Raw genomic sequence first — 23,137 nt, forward strand, 5'->3', positions numbered from 1 at the left:
TCTCAGGTGGCAGAAACAGCGTCTCAGCTTCACCACCGGACAGAGGCCATCTGGCCGAAGCACATCTTTATATTTGGTAAAGTAAGGGGACTTCTGCAAAGCTACATTTTGCGTTCTTCAACTTGTAAACCTGCAATAAGGGCACTTGACAAACATTTTTTCCAAATGTATTGCTGAAATGGTAGGTATGTTCCAAGGAGGGGTTTTAAACCATGGGATACTGAAAATTTAAAGAGGGCTGGACCACGTTAGAAGGAGGTACCCAGGAAAGAAAATATGAATTTATGTGTTACTGATCAATGGCCCCTTGAAGAGAACACCTGTCATTGTAAATACCATACCATCTAAATACTAATTTTATCTTTCACAGTCATTCGAGCTAAATGTATCTTATCACATGAACAATACAAAGAGAAACAATATCATTGCCTCTCACAGTTGTGGTCCAAAACCTTAGAAACATTGCCTTCTTTACCTTTATTTACACTTTTCATAACATAGACAATACACCTGACCCGGTAAAGGTTAATTACAATTGTATGTTACACAAAATTAACATCTCAGGGCACAACAGCACTTTTAGGAGTCCAGGGGTTCTCAAGAATACCTCTTCCTTATTAGGATAACCCTTTGCCAAGATTCAGAGGTACACTTTTTGTAAACACCATGTACACAGCGTGTCAATGTGTTACGGAATTACACATCTATTAGGCAGCAGCCATAAACAATGGTATGAACCAACATATATGTTTGAAAATTATTTGAGCACACATCATTCTCGTCCTCCCTACTGGTCCTGGAACAAATACGAATCTTGATATATGTGACATGTTTAGAAAACAAAATCACAAAAATATTTTAACAATTCGTAATTTGTTTATACAGATTCCTCATACCTCGTATAGACCCAAATGTGCCTGTGCATGGGCACTCCTTTTCAGACGAAATTATTTTTCAGAATGCTGGCAACCACTTCCATAGGACAATTCCTGGCTAAAATGTTTCTTGGTTTCTTGACTTTTACATTCTTAAGTCTCAATTCTCTCTTTTAAGCTAACTTTTTAACCTAACACGGGGAATACCCTTCATGGCATTTACTTTCTATTTTTTTCAAGAAGGCTGCTGTTTCTGCTACACATGTTTGTGCTCTATTACAGATGTCCAATAGTCCACCAAAGGTGTTTAGCTATCAGTGGAGTAGCCAGGGTCCGCAGGAGTAGGGGCACCAAAGGGTGGGGACGGGGGTGAGGAAGGGGTGGGGGGAGTTAGATGCCAGCTTATATTTTTTGTAAGGGCCTCAGTAAAGACAGCCATGCCCCGGTGTGGTACAGGGCCATGCTGGCCTAATTTTGTTTCCGTCCATTATGGGCCATGACCCATTTACTACGCTATTGGTGCACTGAGTCCCATATGCAAGATACACCTCAAACACCACATACAAACATAGCTTATCTGGGGTTAAAATTGTGATGTGGTAGTGGATCTTGCATTCTGATTGGTCATCCAAGGACAGTCAGACAGCAAACAATCATTTGCCAGCTTTACACATTGAGCCTGTGGTTACCTGTTAACATAACAAAACACGCATCTAATAACAGCGCAGGGAACAACATTTTGGGGATACTCAGAGGATGGACAGCATTAGATGTTGGCTGGTGTGCTGTTTAACTTCAGAGATCCTTTTGATACGTCGGTGTGCATGGCGGACAGGGCAATGTTTTCACATTCTTCTTGGGGTGCTGTGCACTTGCAGTGGCGGATGACAGCGAGTAAATCTTTCTGAAAATTCCTATTCAGAAAACCATAGAAGATGGGATTGATACAAGTGGAAATCATGGCCACCAGGTGACAGAGTGTAAACATTAGATCATGGTGACAGCTCATCAAGGCTTCGTGGTGCCAATCAAAGACCACGTTGAAGATTGTGAGGGGCAGCCAACAAGCTGCAAAGGTGACCACAATGGAGACCAACATCATGTTAATTCTCTTGCTATCGCTCAGCCTGCTCTCCTTCTCTTTCTGCCTATCTCCTTTGCCATTCCTTTTCCTGAGACACACAAAAATTCTCAAATAACAGATAAAAATGAAACAGAGTGGCACACAGTACTGGAAAACCAGCAAACATGTGGTGAAAACAAGTCGCTTGGTTACTGAAGGCCAGACCTCCATGCAAGCCACCTTACCCTTATACAAATCATTGTGCAGGGAAATGTTTTTGAATGGCTCATCTGTAATTTGGTGGAAGATGAAAAATGGGATGGAGATGACCACGGAGAAGAGCCAAATGAAGAGGATGCCCCAGTATGCATGCGAGACGCCGGGCTTCCACCCGCGTGGGTTCACAATCAACTGATACCTTTCAACAGCAATCAACACCAGCGAGAAAATGGACACAGAAACTGAAACACTTTGAGCAAAGGAGCTGACTTTACACATGGCCTCACCAAAGATCCAATAATCCATCAAGGTGTAGGCCACTGTGAAAGGGATGCACATGAGGCAAATCAAGATGTCAGAAAGGGAGAGGTTAGCAATCAAAATATTGGTGACATTTTGGGCTTCTTTCTGCTTCTTTACAATGATTACCAGGCAAAGGTTTCCAAATAGTCCTACTATAGTCACTATACTGTAGGCAATAATCAGCAGGATATAAACTGGAACATAAGGCTGGCAATCAAATTCGTGGAAGGGTGGCTTGCTGCTGCTTGAGACTGCGGCATTAGACAGAATCCCGCCGTGTCGAGGCACAGGCTCAGCCATCGTGGTTCGCAGCTCTTGAAACTACCCACGTAAGTCAGCGGGCAATCTTTTGTGAAGCTTTTTTTGTCAAAGGTTTCTGTGCTGCAGACGTGTGTAGGTGTGTTCATTAGGATTCATTCCTCCTGTGGTTTCTTCTTTTCATGTTATTCAGCGGTTTCAAATAACAAGTATCACAGAATCCTGAAAAAAGAACACAGAGGTTCAGTAAAGAGCAATGGCCACCTTATGACAACCTCTAACAACAACTCCTGAGGAGACACAGTAAACGCTGCTTAATATTTGACCTGTAACTCACTATTAGGAGGGGGCAGTGCTGGGTTGGGTAGACAACCTGAAGAAAACAGAACATGAGCATCCTGCAGGACAGTGTAGGGGGGACTGAGAAAATAGGACGTATATTGCTGGTAGAAGTGAATTACCAAATAAAAAATGTAAAACATAAGAATGTCATCCGACTGAATGAAGCACAGTGAGCGATTCACTCTATTTGCTTACTGCTCTTACTAGGATTACTATTTGCAAAGTGGAAACCATATCACAGGATGAAAAACATTTATTAATGTTGAAGAATTACATTTAACTCCAGGCACAGCTGCGTTCATACAGAGAGCCCACTTCCTTCAAAGGATGGCTAAAGGAACTCATTGGTAACTAACGCTCGTTATTAATAAATAATATCAGCCATTCTACCATATTTATGTGGAAAGTGAGCCTATCGATGTAAACATTCTCTGCAGTAATGTCTAATGGAAGTAATCTCAAAACTACATCGCATCGTATTGCCAGAATGAATGTTTGTATATTTCCATAAAAAGAATGCTCAACGAAGTGATAACATCAGCAGCACTCTGTTCTTTCTCGCTGAAACATTATGTCAATGTTTGCCTATTGGCAGTGCCATTACATAACCTATATGGAGTACAACGAAAGAAAACAGCATTCAGATGAAGTCTGCCTCATTTCAGAACCACTTTACTAATAATATGACTCATGCCAGGATTAGTCTGGCCTACAAACCTCTGTTTATCTTTTCATTCCTCTGTTGTAAACGCTAAACGGGGTATTTATAATGCCCTAGCTCCACCTTGCGTGACAATAACGTCATTGTTTTTTACGTTAAAGTGGCCCAACGAGGCCGAAATCCCCGTGCCATATTTACAGGATGGCACAATGCATGGATTGCACCACTCTGTAACCCTTTGCACTACATTATGCCTGCGCCAGGCATAATGTATGCAAAGGGGTGTTCTCCCGTTAGGGGAGCTGGGGGGGAAATGGCACACGGAAATCTATGAGATTTCCTTGCACCATTTTTTACGGCACATTTAATGCCTACTCAAGAGCATGTGTTAAAAGGGGGCTTCAATTCTTTAGAATGGGGCCCTATGTACTCTCCATGAGTGGCGCCAATATTGGCGCTACTCATGCAGAGTACATAAATAGCGTCATGAAAAATTACACTATTGCCCCCTACCCTGCGCCATGGTGCACCGTAATTTATATACAGCGCACACATGGTGGCGGTAGGGAGGTGCTAAGGGGCGCAGGGAAACTGGCGCTGCACTCGGTGTAGCTCCACTTTTCTTAAATCTGCCCCTTAGCACTTTCGAAGGATTGTCTTTTCTGGCCTGCTACTGGTGTAGAGAGGAGTGCACTGTGGGCTTCAAAAGGTGTGACAATAGTAACAATATATTTTTTGTACATGGCACATAACTTCTGTTCCTATGCAGAACTAAAAAAAAAGTCCAGATGAAATCTGTTTTCTAGTTCCTTTACTTTTATAAATATAATAGAGTGAATTACAGAAGGGCGGTAATTGAGAACTCTCCAAACAAAACAGAATGCCCATATCCCTTCCAACAGTACCTCCACATAAGTTACCATTCCTTAGGTGGACATTGCTGTTGACAGAGATTGCCCAGGTTTCACCTAAGACTCTACCAAGGTCAAGAGGTAACTTGACCAGTTAGAGCAGCGGAGAATGCTCCCGATATCGGGTGACTGGCCTCCCACTTGCTTGGTGCAGTGAAAATAGTGAAAAATACCTATGGAAATGGGATCATACTTTAATTGAAAAGAAAGTATGAAGTCCTTACATGCTTCATAATTTCTTTACAAACATTCTTGGTGGCAATGCACCCCGCATGCCAGGTACATTTTGATAGTTCACACCAGTGCTTAATTTGCGCTTCTTGTTCCCTGTGCTGAGTACTGGCACTTATTTTTGAGGGCCGGGGCTTATTCTTCTGCCTCAAGCATTTGCTGCGAGCAAAAGACACATATGGGAAAGACGGAGGAAGGGAAAAACGAAAAAGCGTCACAAAGGGAGAAATTAGAAAGCTGCAAGAGTGAGCTGAAGGGGCAGGAAGTGGAATTATATGGATTGAAGAGGCCTGAGATGGTTTCAGGATTACACCCCTCAGTATTCCGTGTTCACCCATTTAATTGGAGCAGACACGTGTTTAAGGGAAGGGCTTTGGGCACCGGCACCTTTTTATTTACAAATTAAGCACTGGTTCACACTTGGTGATAAAAACTTCACCAGCAGAGACAGGCAATGACAGGCACAAACACTATCGTGTACAAAGCCCTCTATCATGGTGGAAAACTCCAATATAATAGATTTTTTACAACTTATGCCACATTGAAGGGTAGAAAGATGTCAAACCAAACTACAAATCAGACTTTCAGAGTATATCATGCCCAGTACTATATTTTATACGTGGCAAAGCCCCAACACTCAGTTTATATATGAGAAAACTCAATCAAGTTATCCTCTCTGGCACTTTAGAAAACTTTAATGAATCATTATTATAGGCTTCTTAGATGGGATTTAGAAGAAAGCGCACCCAACATTCAGTGTATTTTCCACAGCTAAATTGGTCTTATTAATAAACACAAGGTAGTGAAGAGCAATAACACATGCAGTGGAAATAATCACAGTAAACCATAACATTCATGTCTGTTGAAAGGACTAAACATACCAAAGGAGTCGAATAGTTTGCAATAAGAGTGTACAAAGAGTTACAAGTTGCTCTCTACCAGGTTCTTGTGAAATACTTTACTCATGGGATCTCCATTTTAGAAAAGTGCAAATACCTAGAAGTTAAACATCCAACAACATCCATTGTCTATTTCCTGCTGGAGGTACATAAAGGTAGTGCTAACCCCCTGTATAGGCCCACTGAATCTAGAATAGGATCCACCAGAGAGAATGTCTGAATATAGTGACTTATTCATCTCACCTATTGTAGTTGATTGTCCATCTTTCATTCAGGACACAAAAGACCTAGTAAAGCATATGTATTCCATGGAATAATAATTTAATACTGATTACCATGGATGTGAGAAGGTTCTACACTATATTAGGGTACAGTCGTGGCTTGCGCTAAGCAGAAGGGGCGGTGCAGCGCGTGCCCGGAAGGGAATTCAATTTAATAAAAAAAAATAAAAAAAAAACACTTACCTTACTGCCGCGCGCCGCGCCGCTCCTCCATCTCCTCGCTGCAGGCAGGCACAGGCTCCCAGCCTGCCCTGCGTCAATCCTGACTCTGCTTAGAGCAGCGTTAGGATTGGCTCGGAGCGCCCCAGACAGGGGGCTCCCAGGCAGACTGGGAGCCTGTGCAGGCTCTCTCTAGCCCAGCAACTGTGCTTCTGGGCTGGAGAGAGGCCTGTGCACATGTGTGTTTGGGCTGGCTAGGACGGCCGTCCAAACACATGCGCTCTGAGGGGGGGTGCTGTGCACTCCCCACTCATTGCTTATCACCCCGTGGTCCCGCCCCTTTCACAAAAAGTGATCATAAACACAGTTTATGATCATTTTTTGGGAAAAGATTTGCAGCTGCTGCTGTTGGCTGGACGGGGGGGAGGGGTGACGCTCCCCCGCCCTTATGGAGGAGCCGCCCCTGTTAGGGTATGAACAGCAGATTCAAAGCTTTTCAATCGTTTTTAGAAATCATATCAGTAAGCTATTTGAAACTTGTTAAGATGGTCCTTGTGTTTACCTGGTTCATCTTAACCAGCAACTATTTTTAGTACCAAAATGATGTACTTCACAAAAAATGTGGAAATGGAATAGGTTCTTGGATTGCTCGCTCTTATGCTAGCTATTTCATGTGGTGTTATGAGAGGAAACATGTGTACAATCATACTCTATTTAAGGGCAGGGAATAAGTGTTCAGTTTGGCTTTTTATATTGACATATTGACCATATGAATGATTTAAAATGCAACTGAATCTGTACTTGAATAATGGCATCAGTTCCTTAACTTTAAAATATATAACGTAAATTTGTTGTCTGACCCAATAAAGAAGTACACATTTTTTTGACTTGGAACTATGTATAGCAGAAAATAAATGACCTAGTATGACATTCAGAAAAAACAATCACCGCCAATAGTTCACTCCATTTGAACTCTGGACATGCCCATAGCCAAAGAACATCGGGCCTTCTGTTAAAAAACATATATGACTCGCAAACCAGTGTAAGACTGAAAAAAATTTGTATCGGAATGTTCAAAATGTTTAATTGTAAGCTTTTCGAATTTTAGTGATGTGAACTAAATGTTTACTGTGTACCCTCCTCTTGCATGGACAAACTGCTGTGGCATGATGCCTCTTCACTTTCTTCAAGTATCTCCCTCAGCACTTCTTGCATGTCTATTTTTGATTTCTTCAAGTACATTACTATTATTTTCTTTGTGTTTAGCAACATCTCCACTAAAATGTCCTAGTTCCATTTGTAATTTCAGGGTCCTTGGAGAGAGAAGACTCGGACCAATAGCAAGGAAATATACACATTGATCAAAGCCTTGCTGTCTATTAGTTAAATGTTTATGCTGGTGTTGGCAATCACATCTATCAGCATTCATTAGAATATTGGAATGTTTGCGCTCCATTTCAGATAATGGAGTGCTCCGGGCTTTTACTGGCCTGTAAAACCCTGGAGCGCCAACATTCCAATCTTCTTTGTTCACAGCAACAGCTATGAACAAAGCCTCACGGAGCCTGAGGGGATTTTAATCCCCTCCGGTTCCGTGAAGCCTTTGTTTTATTTATGAGAACATTCTGCCCTCTAATGGCAGAATGTTCTAATAGCCTTAGAATCTGCCGTAGCGGGCTCTACCGGTTATTAAAGGCCCTCTCCCTTGTTAAAGGCCCGAGCCGAACCCTCGCCTTCGGCTTGGGCCTTTAACGCAGGAGCGGGCCTTTATTAGCCGGTAGCGCCACTACAGCGGGTTCTAAGGCTATATAATTCCACACTGTGAGGATACTGCCTCTGTTCATGCACTGATTTCAGTACATATAGCTCCATGTAACTCACTAATGTGTATGAAACCAGATGAAATGGTTTCCTCAAAGGCACTTAATATTGTTCCAAAAGAACATATTTCCCTTAGTTTCAAAATGCATTTTTATGATCACAAATGGCCTGTTGGGCCGTTGGCGATCGCAAAAATGCATGATACATCTGGCCCACGTTTCAGAATTATGAATGCCAAGCAAGCGCTATTTGAGAAAACTAACTTTTTGAGCGAATGATTTACTGATTCGATATTTGTGATATGTTACTTAGCGCAACTAATGAATCAGTAAATTATATGTAGGAACAGAAGGTCCACTATCCTTTATGATCAGTTGTAGTGACTGAAAATCAATTGCAGTGACAATTAAGCCTATGCAATTGAAGAACCATCAGCCTTAACTCGATGTTCAGTTACAAGTTACCCTCAGGGAATTTCATCGGCAGTTACACCTAAGGCCCACTCACTTGTGCACACTGCAGCATTGACTGCCTGTCTCAGCAGCCTTTTTTCTAATCCCTCTAGATGATCACAGACGGAGCAAGGGAGAAGGAGGCAGTGTCTATTAAGCATGCACCTAAAGGACACAAATACATTTTACTTTTGTTGTCCACAATGGTTCCTCTTTTGTTATCCAGAGATTGTGACTGTAGGAAGTTGGCTCTGTATATACTATTTCAAAGTAAGAAGTAGTGTGCACAGCGTCCAAGGGTTCCCCTTAGAGGTAAGATAGTGGCAAAAAGAGATAATTCTAATGCTCTATTTTGTGGTAGTGTGGTCGAGCAGTAGGCTTATCAGAGGGTAGTGTTAAGCATTTGTTGTACACACACAGGCAATAACTGAGGAACACACACTCAAAGACAATTCCAGGCCAATGGGTTTTTATATAGAAAAATATATTTTCTTAGTTTATTTTAAGAACCACAGGTTCAAGATTTACAAGTAATACTTCAAATGAAAGATATTTCACTCAGGTATTCTAGGAACTTTGAATAATCACAATAACATGTACAGTTTTGACAAAATGGCAATAAGCTATTTTAAAAGTGGACACAGTGCAAAAATCAACAGTTCCTGGGGGAGGTAAGTATTGGTTAAGTTCACAGGTAAGTAAAACACTTACAGGGTTCAAAGTTCGGTTCAGGGTAGCCCACTTTTGGGGGTTCAAGGCAACCCCAAAGTTACCACACCAGCAGCTCAGGGCCAGTCAGGTGCAGAGGTCAAAGTGGTGCCCAAAACACATGGGTTTCAATGGAAATAGGGGGGACACAAGCAGGCACAGAAAGTACACCCTCAGCGGCACAGGGGCGGCCGGGTGCAGAGTGCAAACAGGCGTCTGGTTTTAGATAGGAATCAATGGGGAGACCCGGGGGTCACTTCAACGATGCAGGCAGGCACAGGGGTTCCTCCTCGGGGTAGCCACCACCTGGGCTAGGCAGAGGGTCGTCTGGGGGCCACTCTTGCACTGGAGTTCGGTTCTTTCAGGTCCTGGGGGCTGCGGGTGCGGTGCTGGTTCCAGGCGTCGGGTTCCTTGTTACAGGCAGTTGCGGTCAGGGGGAGCCTCTGGATTTTCTCTGCAGGCATCGCTGTGGGGGGGGGGCAGGGGGGTCAACTCTGGCTACTCACGGGCTCGCAGTCGCCAGGGAGTCCTCCCTGTAGTGTTAGTTTTCCGCAGGTCGAGCCAGGGGCGTCGGGTGGAGAGTGGAAAGTCTCACCCTTCCGGCGGAAAACGTGGGGTCTTTAAAGTTGCTTCTTTGTTTCAGAAAGTTGCAGTTTCCTGAACAGGGCCGCTGTTCTCGGGAGCTTCTTGGTCGTTTAGATGCAGGGTAGTCCTCTGAGGCTTCAGAGGTCACTGGACCCTGTTGGATGCGTCGCTGTTGCAGTTTTTCTTCGAAGTAGGGAGACAGGCCGGTGGGGCTGGGGCCAAATCAGTTGTCATCTCCGTCTTCACTGCAGGGCTTCAGGTCAGCAGTCCTTCTTCTTCTTTAGGTTGCAGGAATCTATCTTCGTCGGTTCTGGGAGCCCCTAAATACTGAATTTAGGGTTGTGTTTAAGTCTGGGAGGGCAGTAGCCAATGGCTACTGTCCTTGAGGGTGGCTACACCCTCTTTGTGCCTCCTCCCTGTGGGGAGGGGGGCACATCCCTAATCCTAATGGGGGAATCCTTTTTCTACAAGATGGAGGATTTCTAAAAGTAAGAGTCACCTCAGCTCAGGACCCCTTAGGGGCTGTCCTGACTGGGGGGTGACTCCTCCTTGTTTTCATCATTATCTCCTCCAGCCTTGCTGCCAAAAGTGGGGGCAGTGGCCGGAGGGGCGGGCATCTCCACTAGCTGGGATGCCCTGTGGCACTGTAACAAAGGGGGTGATCCTTTGAGGCTCACCACCAGGTGTTACAGTTCCTGTAGCGGGAGGTGAGAAGCACCTCCACCCAGTACAGGCTTTGTTCCTGGCCACAGAGTGACAAAGGCACTCTCCCCATGTGGGCAGCAACATGTCTGGTGTGTGGCAGGCTGGCAAAAACTAGGCAGCCCACATTGGAAGTCGGGTATGTTTTCAGGGGGCATCTCTAAGATGCCCTCTGGGTGTATTTTACAATAAAGTGTACACTGGCATCAGTGTGCATTGATTGTGCTGAGAAGTTTGATACCAAACTTCCCATTTTTCAGTTTAGCCATTATGGTGCTGTGGAGTTCGTGTTTGAACAGACTCCCAGACCATATACTCTTATGGCTACCCTTCACTTACAATGTCTAAGGTTTTGTTTAGACACTGTAGGGGCATAGTGCTCATGCACATATGCCCTCACCTGTGGTATAGTGCACCCTGCCTTAGGGCTGTAAGGCCTGCTAGAGGGGTGACTTACCTATGCCACAGGCAGTGTAAGGTTGGCATGGCACTCTGAGGGGAGTGCCATGTTGACTTAGTCATTTTCTCCCCACCAGCACACACAAGCTGGCAAGCAGTGTGTATGTGCTGAGTGAGGAGTGCCCAGGGTGGCATAAGACATGCTGCAGCCCTTAGAGACCTTCCCTGGCATCAGGGCCCTTGGTACAAGGGGTACCAGTTGCAAGGGACTTATCAGAGTGCCAAGGTTGTGCCAATTGTGGAGACAAAGGTACAGTTTAGGGAAAGAACACTGGTGCTGGGGCCTGGTTAGCAGGGTCCCAGCACACTTTCAAATCATAACTTGGCATCAGCAAAGGCAAAAAGTCAGGGGGTAACCATGCCAAGGAGGCATTTCCTTACAGTGACCAACTGTGAAATGTACAGCACTGGGGCATGCACATCAGACACTGACATTTTGCACTATATCTTTGTTAATGGCTTAACAAAAATGCTCCATAACAAGGAAATATGACCTAAAGGCTTCCAAGTCATGAAGATTTGATGAGCTTCTCAGATTTCTGCAAAATGTGTACGCGTAGCTGCATTCATACAGGGCTTACTACCCCTGACGAGGCATTGAGGCACTTTACGTCATGCAGCATGCTGCTCCGGAACTTAAAGTTCGAGGTTAGTCTAGTGCTATTGTTAACAATTGTGTGCTCAGCAACCCAATCCGTGCATTCAATTCAATTTCTTTGAGATAAATTAAAATAATAGGAGATAGATAAGAGCACTGGAGCGTATGTGAGTTCATATAGATGATTGGTGGGGTTTCAAGAAAGTTTGACATTTAAAGGAGAGCTTGTGATTATTTTATAGGACTTTTAGGCAGTTTGAGAAAATATCATTATAGAGATTAAGGCAAACATGCTGTGACTTTGAGAAGACTATGCTCAGCAAGAAGGGGTATGCAGAGGATGGTAGGAAAGGAGGGAGCTATTTGGAATTAAAAAGGAGAGGCAATAATACGAGTTTTAAGTAAAGGTCAGTCTTTCATGACAGATTTAGAAATATAGAGGTTGGTTTTTGAGATAGCATGCAATTTGAGAATGCAAGACTGTATAAAGAAACAGCATCATCTGCATGATAAAATTGTGAAATACTAGGTATTTCTGATAGGCATTACAATCAGACAGCCTCACTATTTCAAAGCTACCACTGCACCTTAGCACCAGTAAAGAAAGCAGATCAGTGAGAAGTTTGGACGCATAAAGTGATGGCTGGACACATACTCTTGGAAATATCAAGAGCTTTAGGCTGTGCTCAAAAGAAGCAGTAGCCTCACAATCGTGGTACTTTGAGATGATGTATGGGTAAATAATACTGCCATTGAGAAGGAGATTCTGCAAATGATGGAGTGGACTTCTGGTGATATCTCTCTGTGTTCCTCACTTTATTCATTAGAAAAACCAAAGTGGGATCACTTTGAAAACCCTTCACAGATCCAGATCCTAAAATCTTCTGATGGTAATGCATTTGGGAAATAGATAAATTCAATGTTCCCTTCATTCAGTGTCACAACTGTGGACCTTGGCAAGATTCGAGGATGCAGAAGGTCGGAATGGCTAGCAGCAAGTACAACAAATGCTGTAGCAGTGGTTATACTAGGATGCCAAGCACAGAAGCCAGCATCATGGAAAAAAGTGAATATATATTAGCAGACCCTGAGCTGGGGCCTTAAACGGACTGAAAGTGCTTCTGATGTAAAAAGTAGAAACAAAATCACATCTTTGTGGATTTAAATTAGGTCCACAAATGTATGGGTAGATCCAAAACATTTTGAAACAATTGAAAAGTTACAGAAAACAAAAATCACTGTTTAACCTTCTACCAGCAAAGACAATGCACAGCCAGCAGAGTAATGCACAAGGTAGGTTGGCTATTCTTTTTTCCCATAGCATGTCGTGTACAGTTAAAGGCTGTACTTCCTCGCACGGGGCAGGTTCACAGCATGGGCCTGTCCAGAGGTGAGGCCATGTACCCAGAGCATGCTTTGCATTACTAAAGGTTGGATGCATCGATTTCAGTGGCACAGGGGCTGGCTCAGAGTCCACTATCATGACGAACATTCATCCACTACACAGTGCAGTTGGTTTGGTGCTCAGGCAGTTGCGTATGCATTGGGTAAATACTCAATGTGCCCAGCCAAAGGTCATTAGAGCTGCAGCTTGAGGTGTGTGGGTGGAATGGCACAGGGCACGGCTGTAGGCCAAGCCATACAGTCAACCCCCACTGTAACCTATAATATGCAGGATGCGCGAGGGTATAGTCAGAAAATGAGCCCCCCACCCCTTTTTGAATCAAAGCTCTGATGGCACCAAGCAAGTGAAGCAAATTAGCCGGATCCTCCCTAAAATAGTTCAATTTTCTCTTCCATCCAAGTATGTATCTATTCATCCTTTCACCCTTCCATTCACCCAGTTATATCAACCATTTCACCTTTGCATTCTGTCATGCATTCATTCTTTTATCCATCATCCAATCTTTCACCATTCAGACCATCCAGCCATCTGTTCACACATCCATCATCTATGCATCCAGCCATCTATTCATCCATCCACACATCATCTGGCATACCATCCATAAATAAAGCCTTTCATCTATCATTTGAACTTTTTGTCCACCCATCCATACATCCTCTCAGATCTCCATGTACTCTGCCATCCACCCATGCTCTCAGATTTCCATTTACTCTGCCATCCATCCATCAATCCCAGAATTCCTTCCACCCTCCCATTCTGTTCATTTATCCATCCATCCTCTCAGAATTCAATTTACTCTGCCATTCTTTCGCCTACCCATTCATCTGTCCATCCTCTCAAATTTCCAGTTACTCTGCTCTCCATCCATCCTCCTTCTCAAATTTCCATTTGCTCTACCATCCTTCCATCCACCCATCCATCTGTTGTCTCACCCACCCATCCTTTCACCTAGACATCCACCCATCCTCTCACCCAGTCATCCATCTTTTCACCAACCCATCCATCCTTTCCACCCACTCATCAAACCATCCTCTCACCTACTCATAGATCATTTAACCCACCCAGTTTATTTACAATTTTTAAAAAAGCAATTTTATTTCCATTTTATATATTCCTATCGATTAAACATTGAATTAAAACTTCTCTAGCAGTTTTCATCATTTTGTTCTACATTAAAAATAAATGTATTAAATGAGGTTGCATTAATATTTAACATGAAAATCTTTGTAATCTTTTTTTGGGTCAAGTACATTTTTCAAATTTCCCTTACACTTTGCCGTGGGTTTCCTCTATATGGGACAATCTTAATTTACTGATATCTTCCCCCCGCACTTGGAACTCGGCAATTGTTTTGGGCTGTTGCTGTGACTTTGGCACCACTGAGACTTAAATCCACCTTCTGTGGCACTGCTGGACCCTGAGCAGACAATGTCCTATAGCACAATATTTACGATGCAGATTACACAAGGCCCTGGAGTAATTTGGCCTACCAATTTCTGAGGCGAGCTCACCGAGATCGCAGCTTGATAAGCAAATGACTCTAGCCATTGTGACTGCCATCCAAGCAATCCTGGCTACAAGGAGAGGATAGCGGGTCAAGAACTGAGAGACGTGATGCGACAACTTTGGGACAGAGTGGGCATAGGTAAGGGGGAGCACAAGCTTAAAGCCTTTGACACTGACTGTTCCACTTTTCTTAATGATTCACCTGGAGAACTAATACAAATGTCATGCTAGACCTTAGGATCATATGCCTAGTGCCAGCAGCACTACTTCAACTCCGCCCATCCAAGGCCCCACGGATGGACACTACTCTCTGGCATCAAATGTGTCTATCCTCAAAACACCATTTTCATGACTATATGCATACTGTAAATTATGCCTATCACTGCATGAGCGCTGGAGTGTAAGGGGTGGGAAAAGGAGTTTTGTGTGTGAGAGAAATGTATTCCTGCTCTCTCTGCAACTGGTTGTAGGCAAAGGTATTACGCAGTACAAAATATAGAGTTAGACGTAAATATGAGTCCTCATCGTATTCTGCGCTAACAGGTACCCACATCCATCCGTGAACTATTGGTTCCAACCCTTCCACCCTCCTGCACCCTTCCCCTCGCTCAGTTCCCCAGCAGACTAGACAGGAAGAGGGAATCTGAAACAGCATGTCACCCAATAGGGGTTGATAATGCTGGGCATAATGTGGCAAGCTACAACAGGATGGGGCAAGACTCATTCACCTATCCATCCATGCCTTCAGTCATCCACTCGCCCATTCACCCATCCCTGCATATACTCGTTCAGCTGCTTGTTCATCCATTCATGCATTCACTTATGCATTATTCACTTTTCAATTTATCAATTCACCCACTGTTTAATCCACACATCTGCCCATCCTCGTTCTCAAGAAGACACTGAGTAGTTCTAGCATTCACCCACTCCCATCAACGCAGCTAGCACACCAAGCAGCCCATTAATGGAAAAACACTTCCAGCTACATACACATAAACAATCTATTGACTGTGTCAGTGCTTGCTATAAAGGTCTTTGTTTTGACACAACCGCTGAGGGACAACAAAATGATGATAGGAGAAAAACTATAGCAATTTCTCTTATATAAATGTCTTTCTTCTAATCTGGTTCCTTGTGTTCGCCCTCGGCTCACTTCACCAGCGTGTTCTGCAGTACTCCGAGCACAATCTGTTTCATGTGGCTCTTACCCACAGGGATCTTTGATCCTTTCTGTGTGTTTCCGACAACACTTGAATGTTCTCTTTGCGGGTTTGTAAAAACAATGAAATGCACTTTTAGCACAAAGGATCTTAACGCGGAATGCAATGTTCTCTCCAGGCTATTGAATGCAGTGTAACTCCCCCTGTCATTGACGATAAAGGACATGTGTTGTAGGGGATTTCAATAGCCAGGTAAGTAATTTTCACAGTGGAATCAATTTGTCCATAATCCTCTAATCTACTGCTGAACGCTCCTTTCTAAAGAAAAAGGGGCATATTTTTCCCAACGATCTTGTTGCCGCGCGCAGATAAAGAGAAACAGTAGCAGATGTTCTATCTCCGCAAACCTTTCTTCACCATCTTAGCCACTAACAATTACCTAGAAAACAAACCACCACCTTGCACTTTAGGGAAGGGTACCAGAGGCTTACCAGCCAATTGCCGCCCCACTTGCTAACAATATCTCCCGAACAGAGCCTGGTGCAGTGGAGATAATACTATGTTTTCGTGTCGTTCTCAAATAAACCATATGAATTCTATTCCATTTTCTGTGAACAAAATCAATACTGAACTCTCATGGAAATTAGTATGTTCCTTGATTTGCTTTCATCCAGACCCAACATATCTATAAGGGAGGCATAAAAAAAAGTCAGAGATATTGCAGAAGAAGAAAAGGAACGAGTGAAAGAATGAGCCAGCAGAGAAAAGTGAATGAAAGACAGCGAGAACGAAAGAGAGAAAAAATAATGGAATAAAGAAAATAAAAATAGAGACAGACAATGAAAAATAGAGCAAAAGGGCAATTTATTTTTTCAAGCTGTATCCTTACAATATTATGTAAGGTGGCTTATGTTCTTTCTTTCTTTCTGAACACTTATCTAAAGAAGGTGATTTTTTTGTTTCTTGTAGGGAATTCTATCCCTCTGTGCTGGAATACCAGTGCTTTTGCTTTTGCCCTTTTCTATTATTTTCCCTCTGCTAGTTCTAAATATTATTATTAATTGTCTTCTCCTCCTTCATTGCACCAACTGTGAAGATGTGACTGGCCTGATAAGAGGCACTCCACAATGCACCACTGCGAGATATGAAAAAAAATAATATAACCAGTGCACTGTTCATTAACTATGTCTACAGGGGCACCTCTGCTTAATCACATGTGTAATTGTGTTTTGAGTAGAAGTGGGCGTAACTTGCGAAATTCTGTGTAGCATAATCATGCGGAATTACCTAAGAATGCAGTGAGATTTTGCTTGAATTACAGGAAAGGAGTAATTCTGCAAATATCACTATTTCTTCGTGAAAACATGCCTTCCTGCATCCAAAATGGATACAAGGAAGTATTTCGCGCTGATCAATAGTGCTAAATACATCAGAACATCGCACTCACTAAATGTGTTCTTGGGGTAGGATTTTTCCCTAATTTACTACCAGCATTTAGCAGTATTTTCAAAATTGATGCAATGATGTATTTTACGCTACAATAAAGTGCTATAGCAGCAGAACTTGAACAGCAAGCGCTAGCCGCTGCTTGCATTCACCAATTGTGCTCTTGTGGTAGAATTCCCACCCAAGGGTGTCTTAATTATGTAAGGAGAAGTATTTGGATAATTATCAGTAATTCCGCACCAAAGAGTAATGCAGAATTATCAGAATTACTCTGATTATTCCAGCATAACCAAAGTTCTGTCCAGGCCTAGTTTAGAGGCAGTCTATTGTGGATATTATCCTTCTCATGTGTAATATTTTATAGTTTGGATTTACTAACTATTACTAGCTAGCTTTTGTGTTAGGCCTCATCAAGCCCCAGCTAGATGATGTTTGAAATAATATTACAAATCGTTCCTTTCAGTTGCTAGCAGGTGTTGGGCTCATATCCAAAATCCTTATTTGCAACTTGCTGTTGGAAAAATTGGAGGATGAGAAACACCCACATGGGCTCACCAAGATTGGAAAATGGTGGAAAACCTAACCGCTCACAGGAACCCTACATGTGTCGGTGAGCTGGTAAGTTTTCCACCATGCCTTTCTCACAACTACAATTTGAAGCTCAAGAAGTGGCTCCATGGCACTCTAAGGGGCTGGTTTATAAGTTAAAAATGGACCCAACAGACTTCAGATGTCTAGTGTGAGACTATTCCTTTATTTACTCATATTCTTTTACTGATCATCACCCAATATGTGAGTTATAATATGTTATAGATTACCCATCAAAACATAGAAATAGCATTTTCTATCTCTTGGTAAATTAGGGTATCATTACACAGTTCTGATGAATTACCATTGACTCGTGGTGAGCAAACTAGGCAAGAAACATGTTGACCTTCTGAGAAAGAATCTGAGGTTCATTGTTTTTCTCATTGGTTCATAGATTGTGTTCCCTTAGAACTTTGTATTTAGCGTGAAGATAAACACATTAAAAACCTACCTGTAACCAATGGACATCCTTTTATTGTAACTTCCAGGAAAATGAAGGCAGGAAGATGACATAATTTATATAAATGATGCAATGTGGTCCAAAGGTACCAACCAGCAAATCAAATCATTCTCACACGTGAAATCACAGCACAGCACTGCGTTATATTGATGCCAACTAAATATCACCTAACTTTATTCATAGAATTACTACTAGTGAAGGGAGAACAGAATGTCTTGGCTTACTCTGTGCCCAACCTCAGCAAGAAGGTTGCTGGTCCAGTGGAGCCCTGTAGAGTGGACTGTTTTCACGGATGTCATTTAGGGGTAACTGGGGTCGCAGCTGCGACCCCTAGCTTACCCCTTGTGTCCCCAGGCACTTCCTTTGTGACCCCTGGCCTTAGAAGTGGCAAAATAAGTGTCAAGAACACAGGGGCCCCACATTCCTTATTCTAAGCCCCTTTCCCTTCATACTAATAGCAAATAATATATTATTATTCACTATCAATGTAAATGTAAGAGACCTCACTTAGCTGGAATGGGACCTTTAATGTCAGCTGTGGCAAGGACACATGTTTGTAAATGTATGTTGTATGCATGCTCACAAGTGAGAGTGTGTTTATGTAAGAGAGAGTGTGTGTGTACGTGTGAACATGTTTCTGTATGTGTAAGCATGTGTGTGTGAGAGAAAGTGAGTGAGAGTCAGTGACAAGTAGTGAGATTGTGTGAGACTATTCATTAGTGTGTCAAACATGATGTGCTGCCGTACATCAATGGAAAAGAGAAAAATGCACCATATGTACTAGCATATGGTGCATTGTTTCCCTCAGTATGTGCTGATGCACTTTTGGCAGCCATTCGCCATCGTAGAAACCCTTGCAGGCTAGTGCGAGGGTGTGTGCGTTCTCTGAAGCATAAGTTTTGTACTGGAAAAATTTATTTCCAGTATAACAACTATGCTTTAAGGCTTTTCCCACTTTGTATGTGTGTTGTACAATGCAGCACGTAAGTTGTAAAACAAAGAGAAAATAAAACATTTCTACTCATTATGCCTGCCTCAAAGAGTCGCAAGATTTTGGTGCAAATTCCTCTCTACCATTGTTTGTAAAAAGTGATTTGCATCAAAACCCACAGGTGGTTGCATCAGAGTTCCCATGCATTACCCATGGAATGCCCACTTGACACAAAATAACGCAAAGCAGTGTATCAGGATTTGCTCTGGATATTAAATCCCACTCTAACACAAAAGTGACATAAACATGGGGCAAAGCATTAATAAACCTGGGAATGAATGTAATTATGAGTAAGTATGAGTGAGATTAAGCAGAAATGCATGTGGGTGAGAATGATTGAGAATGAGTGCAAAGGGGTGCAAGAGAGTGTGAGTGTGATGTCCGGGTCATGTGACACTCGCTCCTGGAAAAAAAACATGGTCAACAGTCATATGATGTCAATTCCTTTGATGTCATTAAGGTCAAAGGGTATGTAATGTCACCTCCACTACCCCAGGAATCTTTGTGAATCAAGGCCCTTGACCGTTTTCATAGTGCAAAATGCACGCTCACATCCAAATGTACCAGAGGAGAAAATAGCACTAAAATCCAGTAGAACACGAACACCAGCCCGCCAGCAGCCAGTAGCTGCTCATGCTCACTAAGCTTGTTGTTCCTGTGCTGCTAGGGTAGGATTTTTGTGCACAGCTACCCATAATTACACAAGCAGACATAATAGCGTAATTTTCACGTGAAAAGAATAGCACAAATCCTATTGGATTTTTGTCTTTTCAGTCTGATTTTCTTTACATCTATTTTTCTAATTCAGTTATGAGCCTTGTCAATATTCAAATGATCTGTGATCAGTTCGTGAGTGAACTTGCGACTGTGTGTGGCCTATATATGGGAAGCCGTTCTTGTCAAAATTACAACTCCCATACAGGACACCTCCTGAAATGCATAGCGTGTTGCAAAATGAATATGACACACACCAGAATTAATGTACTCTGTGTCAAAATAAATATGATGCCTGACAGAGTGAATCTAACTTGAACCAAAACAAATATGAAACCTGGCAGAGTGAATATGCTACTTAGTGATTAATTTGAATAACACACACACCAAATTGAATAAGAAATGTACTGAAATATATATCAATCATACTAAAATAAATATGGCACACACTGTAAACAATAAAGCAATCACAGAAACAAATACAATATTCATCAAAAAGAATGCGAAATTTCTTGAAATGACTGACATATGCCAAGAGGAATATGACATACATTGGAATGAATATGACAGATTGAAATGAGTTTGAGGTACTGAAATGAAAATGTATTATTCTGAAAAGAATACAATGTGCAATGAACATTACATTTATCAAAATGAATACGATTTGCATTGAAAGTAATATGATACACATTGACTTGATTATGATATGTGTTGCAATGGCTATGATTCATGTTAAAATTAATATGACGTGTTAATATGAATGAGACAGCCATTGAAAGGAATATTACACATGCTAAGATGAATATGACATGCATTGAAATTAATCTGAACCCCTTTGAAATTAATTCAACATGCCTTAAACTGAATATGACCAATGCTGAAATTAAAACAAAGCTTGTCAAAATGAATATGTTATGCTTTGAAAATAATATGATACATGTCAAAATGAATATGACCTATGTTGAAATGGATATGACTCATGTTAAAATTATTATGTCAGATGTTAAGGTGGATATGACATCCATTGAAATGAATGTGACATTCATTGAAAGCAATATGACACATCTTAAGATGAATATGAACCCCTGTGAAATTAATATGACATATGGTGAAGTTAATATGACCCACATCAAAATTAATATGACATTCATTAAAATGAATGTGACACTTTTTAAAATGAATATGAAACTATGTGAGATAAATGCAGCATGCTTTGAAATGAATAAAGCACATATTGAAATGAACACAAGCCATGTTTAAATGAATATGACCACTGTTTAAATTAATATGGCTTGCATTGAACTGATGTTGATTTGCTTCAAAATAATCTTACATATTGAAATTAATATTACTTATTCTGAAAGGATATGATATGAACAACAATTAATTAACTAAAATTAATATATGTTTTTGACTATGTGCTGCACTTTGTTTTTGCTGGCTTTAGAACGCAGGGCACTTTACCACTGCTGGCCAGTGCTAAAGTGCAAGTGTTCTCTGTCTAAATTGTATTTATTATTGGTTTATCTGTGATTGGCATATTTGATTTACTGGTAAGTCCCTAGTATAGTTCATCATGTGTACCCAGGGCCTGTAAATCAAATGCTACTAGTGGACCTGCAGCACTAATTGTGCTACCCACATGAGTAGCCCTGTAAACATGTCTCATACCTGCCACTGCAGTGTCTGTGTGGGAAGTTTTAAACTGCCATTTCAAGTGGCAAGTGCACCCACTTGCCAGACTCAAACCTTCCCTTTTACTACGTGTAAGTCACCCCTAAGTTAGGCCTAAGGAAACCCCATGGGGGGGTGTAGTGTATTTAAAAGGGAGGACATGTACTGGTGTGTTTTACATGCCCTGATAGTGAAATACTGCTAAATTCGGTTTCCACTATAGCATGTCCTCTCTCTCCCATAGGGTAACATGGGGATTGCCTTAAAATATCTTTCAAGTGTAATTTCCCATTGGGAGTGGATACATTTAAAAATACATCTTTTGGTGGAATTGGTTTTTAAATTGTAAGTTTGAAAATGCCACATTTAGAAAGTAGGCATTTTATTGCTTAATCATTCCGTGCCTCTGTCTGTCTGTGAAACACACATCTGGGTCAAGATGACAGTTGGGCTGTTTGTGAATTCACTCGAGACAGCCACATAAAGGGATCTGAGGTGTGCCCTTCATATCCTGATGGGTGTTCCTGAGCTAGAGTGGTGGGAGGAGCTAACACTTACACCTGAATATGGCTGTGCCTGTCCTTACACAAAGCAGTCTTAAACCCCATTGAGTGTGTCTGGGGCCAGGGCAGGAAAGGCAGGGTGTGGCACACTTGCACCTGAATAGGACTGTGCCTGTCGTTACACAAAGGAGTCTTCAACCCCCTCGAGTGTGACTGGGGTTAGGGCGGGAAAGGCAGAGTCTTGTGCACTACAAAGACTTCTCTTTGAAGTTTGCCTACTTAAGAGGCAGAAATGGGTATAAGCACTGGGCCTTTGACCCCACAAAATTAGAATCCTTCTGGACTGAGGATATTTTGCCAAGAAGAAGAGCTGGATGCTGTAGGAGGTACTGCCACTCTACCTGTAGTTTTTCTGTGCTGGCCTGCTGCTTGCTGCTTCTGTCCTGTGAGTGAAATATTGGACTTTGCTTTCTACATCCTGCTTCCAAAGATTCTTTAAGGGCTTGAACATCAAATACTTCATCTGCCAGCACCTGGGCTCTCTTGCTGAGAGTCTTGACTTGCCAAGTGGTGCCAACTCCAGTTCCTGGATCCTTGTGAGTGAGTTCTGGTGCAAACAAGAAGAAACCATGTACATTGACTCCAGAGTGACTTCTGAACTGATGAAACTGTCCGAATCCGTGCAGCTGCCTAAACCCGAGCTGTGATCCCCACTGAGTACAACGACTGAGACCGATGCCGCAGGCCGACTCCACTGCTGCACCTGTGAAGTCCCGCCACAGTGTGAGTCCTGAGTGCAGTGTCACTGATGCCCGTGACACCCAACTCTGACTCCACTGCAGCACCAGTGGCCCCCTGGTGTGATTGCAACACCGTGAAGTCGACATCTCATGTCTTGACCTGCTGAATTCATCGACCCCACCTTGTCAAAAGGAACCAATGCCTCGCTACCAATGCCGCATCACTTCCCCTGCAGTCGGAAGGAGCTGACGCCTCACCTCCCCTGCCTAGCAGTAAAGCACAAACTCCTCCCTTCCCCAGTAGCAGTAAGGAAACAACACTGTACTGGCTCCAGTGACACCTCACCTCCCCGACTCCGTGCAACTTCTTTGTTTCCTCTTTTTCCAAGGTACTGTACCTGGGGTTCGTGCGACTCCGTGACC

At 42.5% G+C, this 23,137-nt stretch overlaps 1 protein-coding gene across 1 annotated transcript in view; it reads right to left on the bottom strand.

Moving 5' to 3' along the window:
• Positions 1 to 464: 464 nt before the first annotated feature.
• Positions 465 to 23,137, bottom strand: part of LOC138247318 (neuropeptide Y receptor type 6-like) — a 309,403-nt gene continuing 286,730 nt past the window's right edge. The window contains exon 2 of the mRNA XM_069202012.1: positions 465 to 2,940. Within this exon, the coding sequence (XP_069058113.1) occupies positions 1,642 to 2,760 (1,119 nt within the window). The 5' untranslated portion in view covers positions 2,761 to 2,940 and the 3' untranslated portion in view covers positions 465 to 1,641. The remainder of the gene's footprint in view (positions 2,941 to 23,137) is intronic.

Source organism: Pleurodeles waltl, chromosome 7 (genome assembly GCF_031143425.1).
Source record: "Pleurodeles waltl isolate 20211129_DDA chromosome 7, aPleWal1.hap1.20221129, whole genome shotgun sequence".
In the NCBI taxonomy this organism is placed as follows: Eukaryota; Metazoa; Chordata; class Amphibia; order Caudata; family Salamandridae; genus Pleurodeles; species Pleurodeles waltl.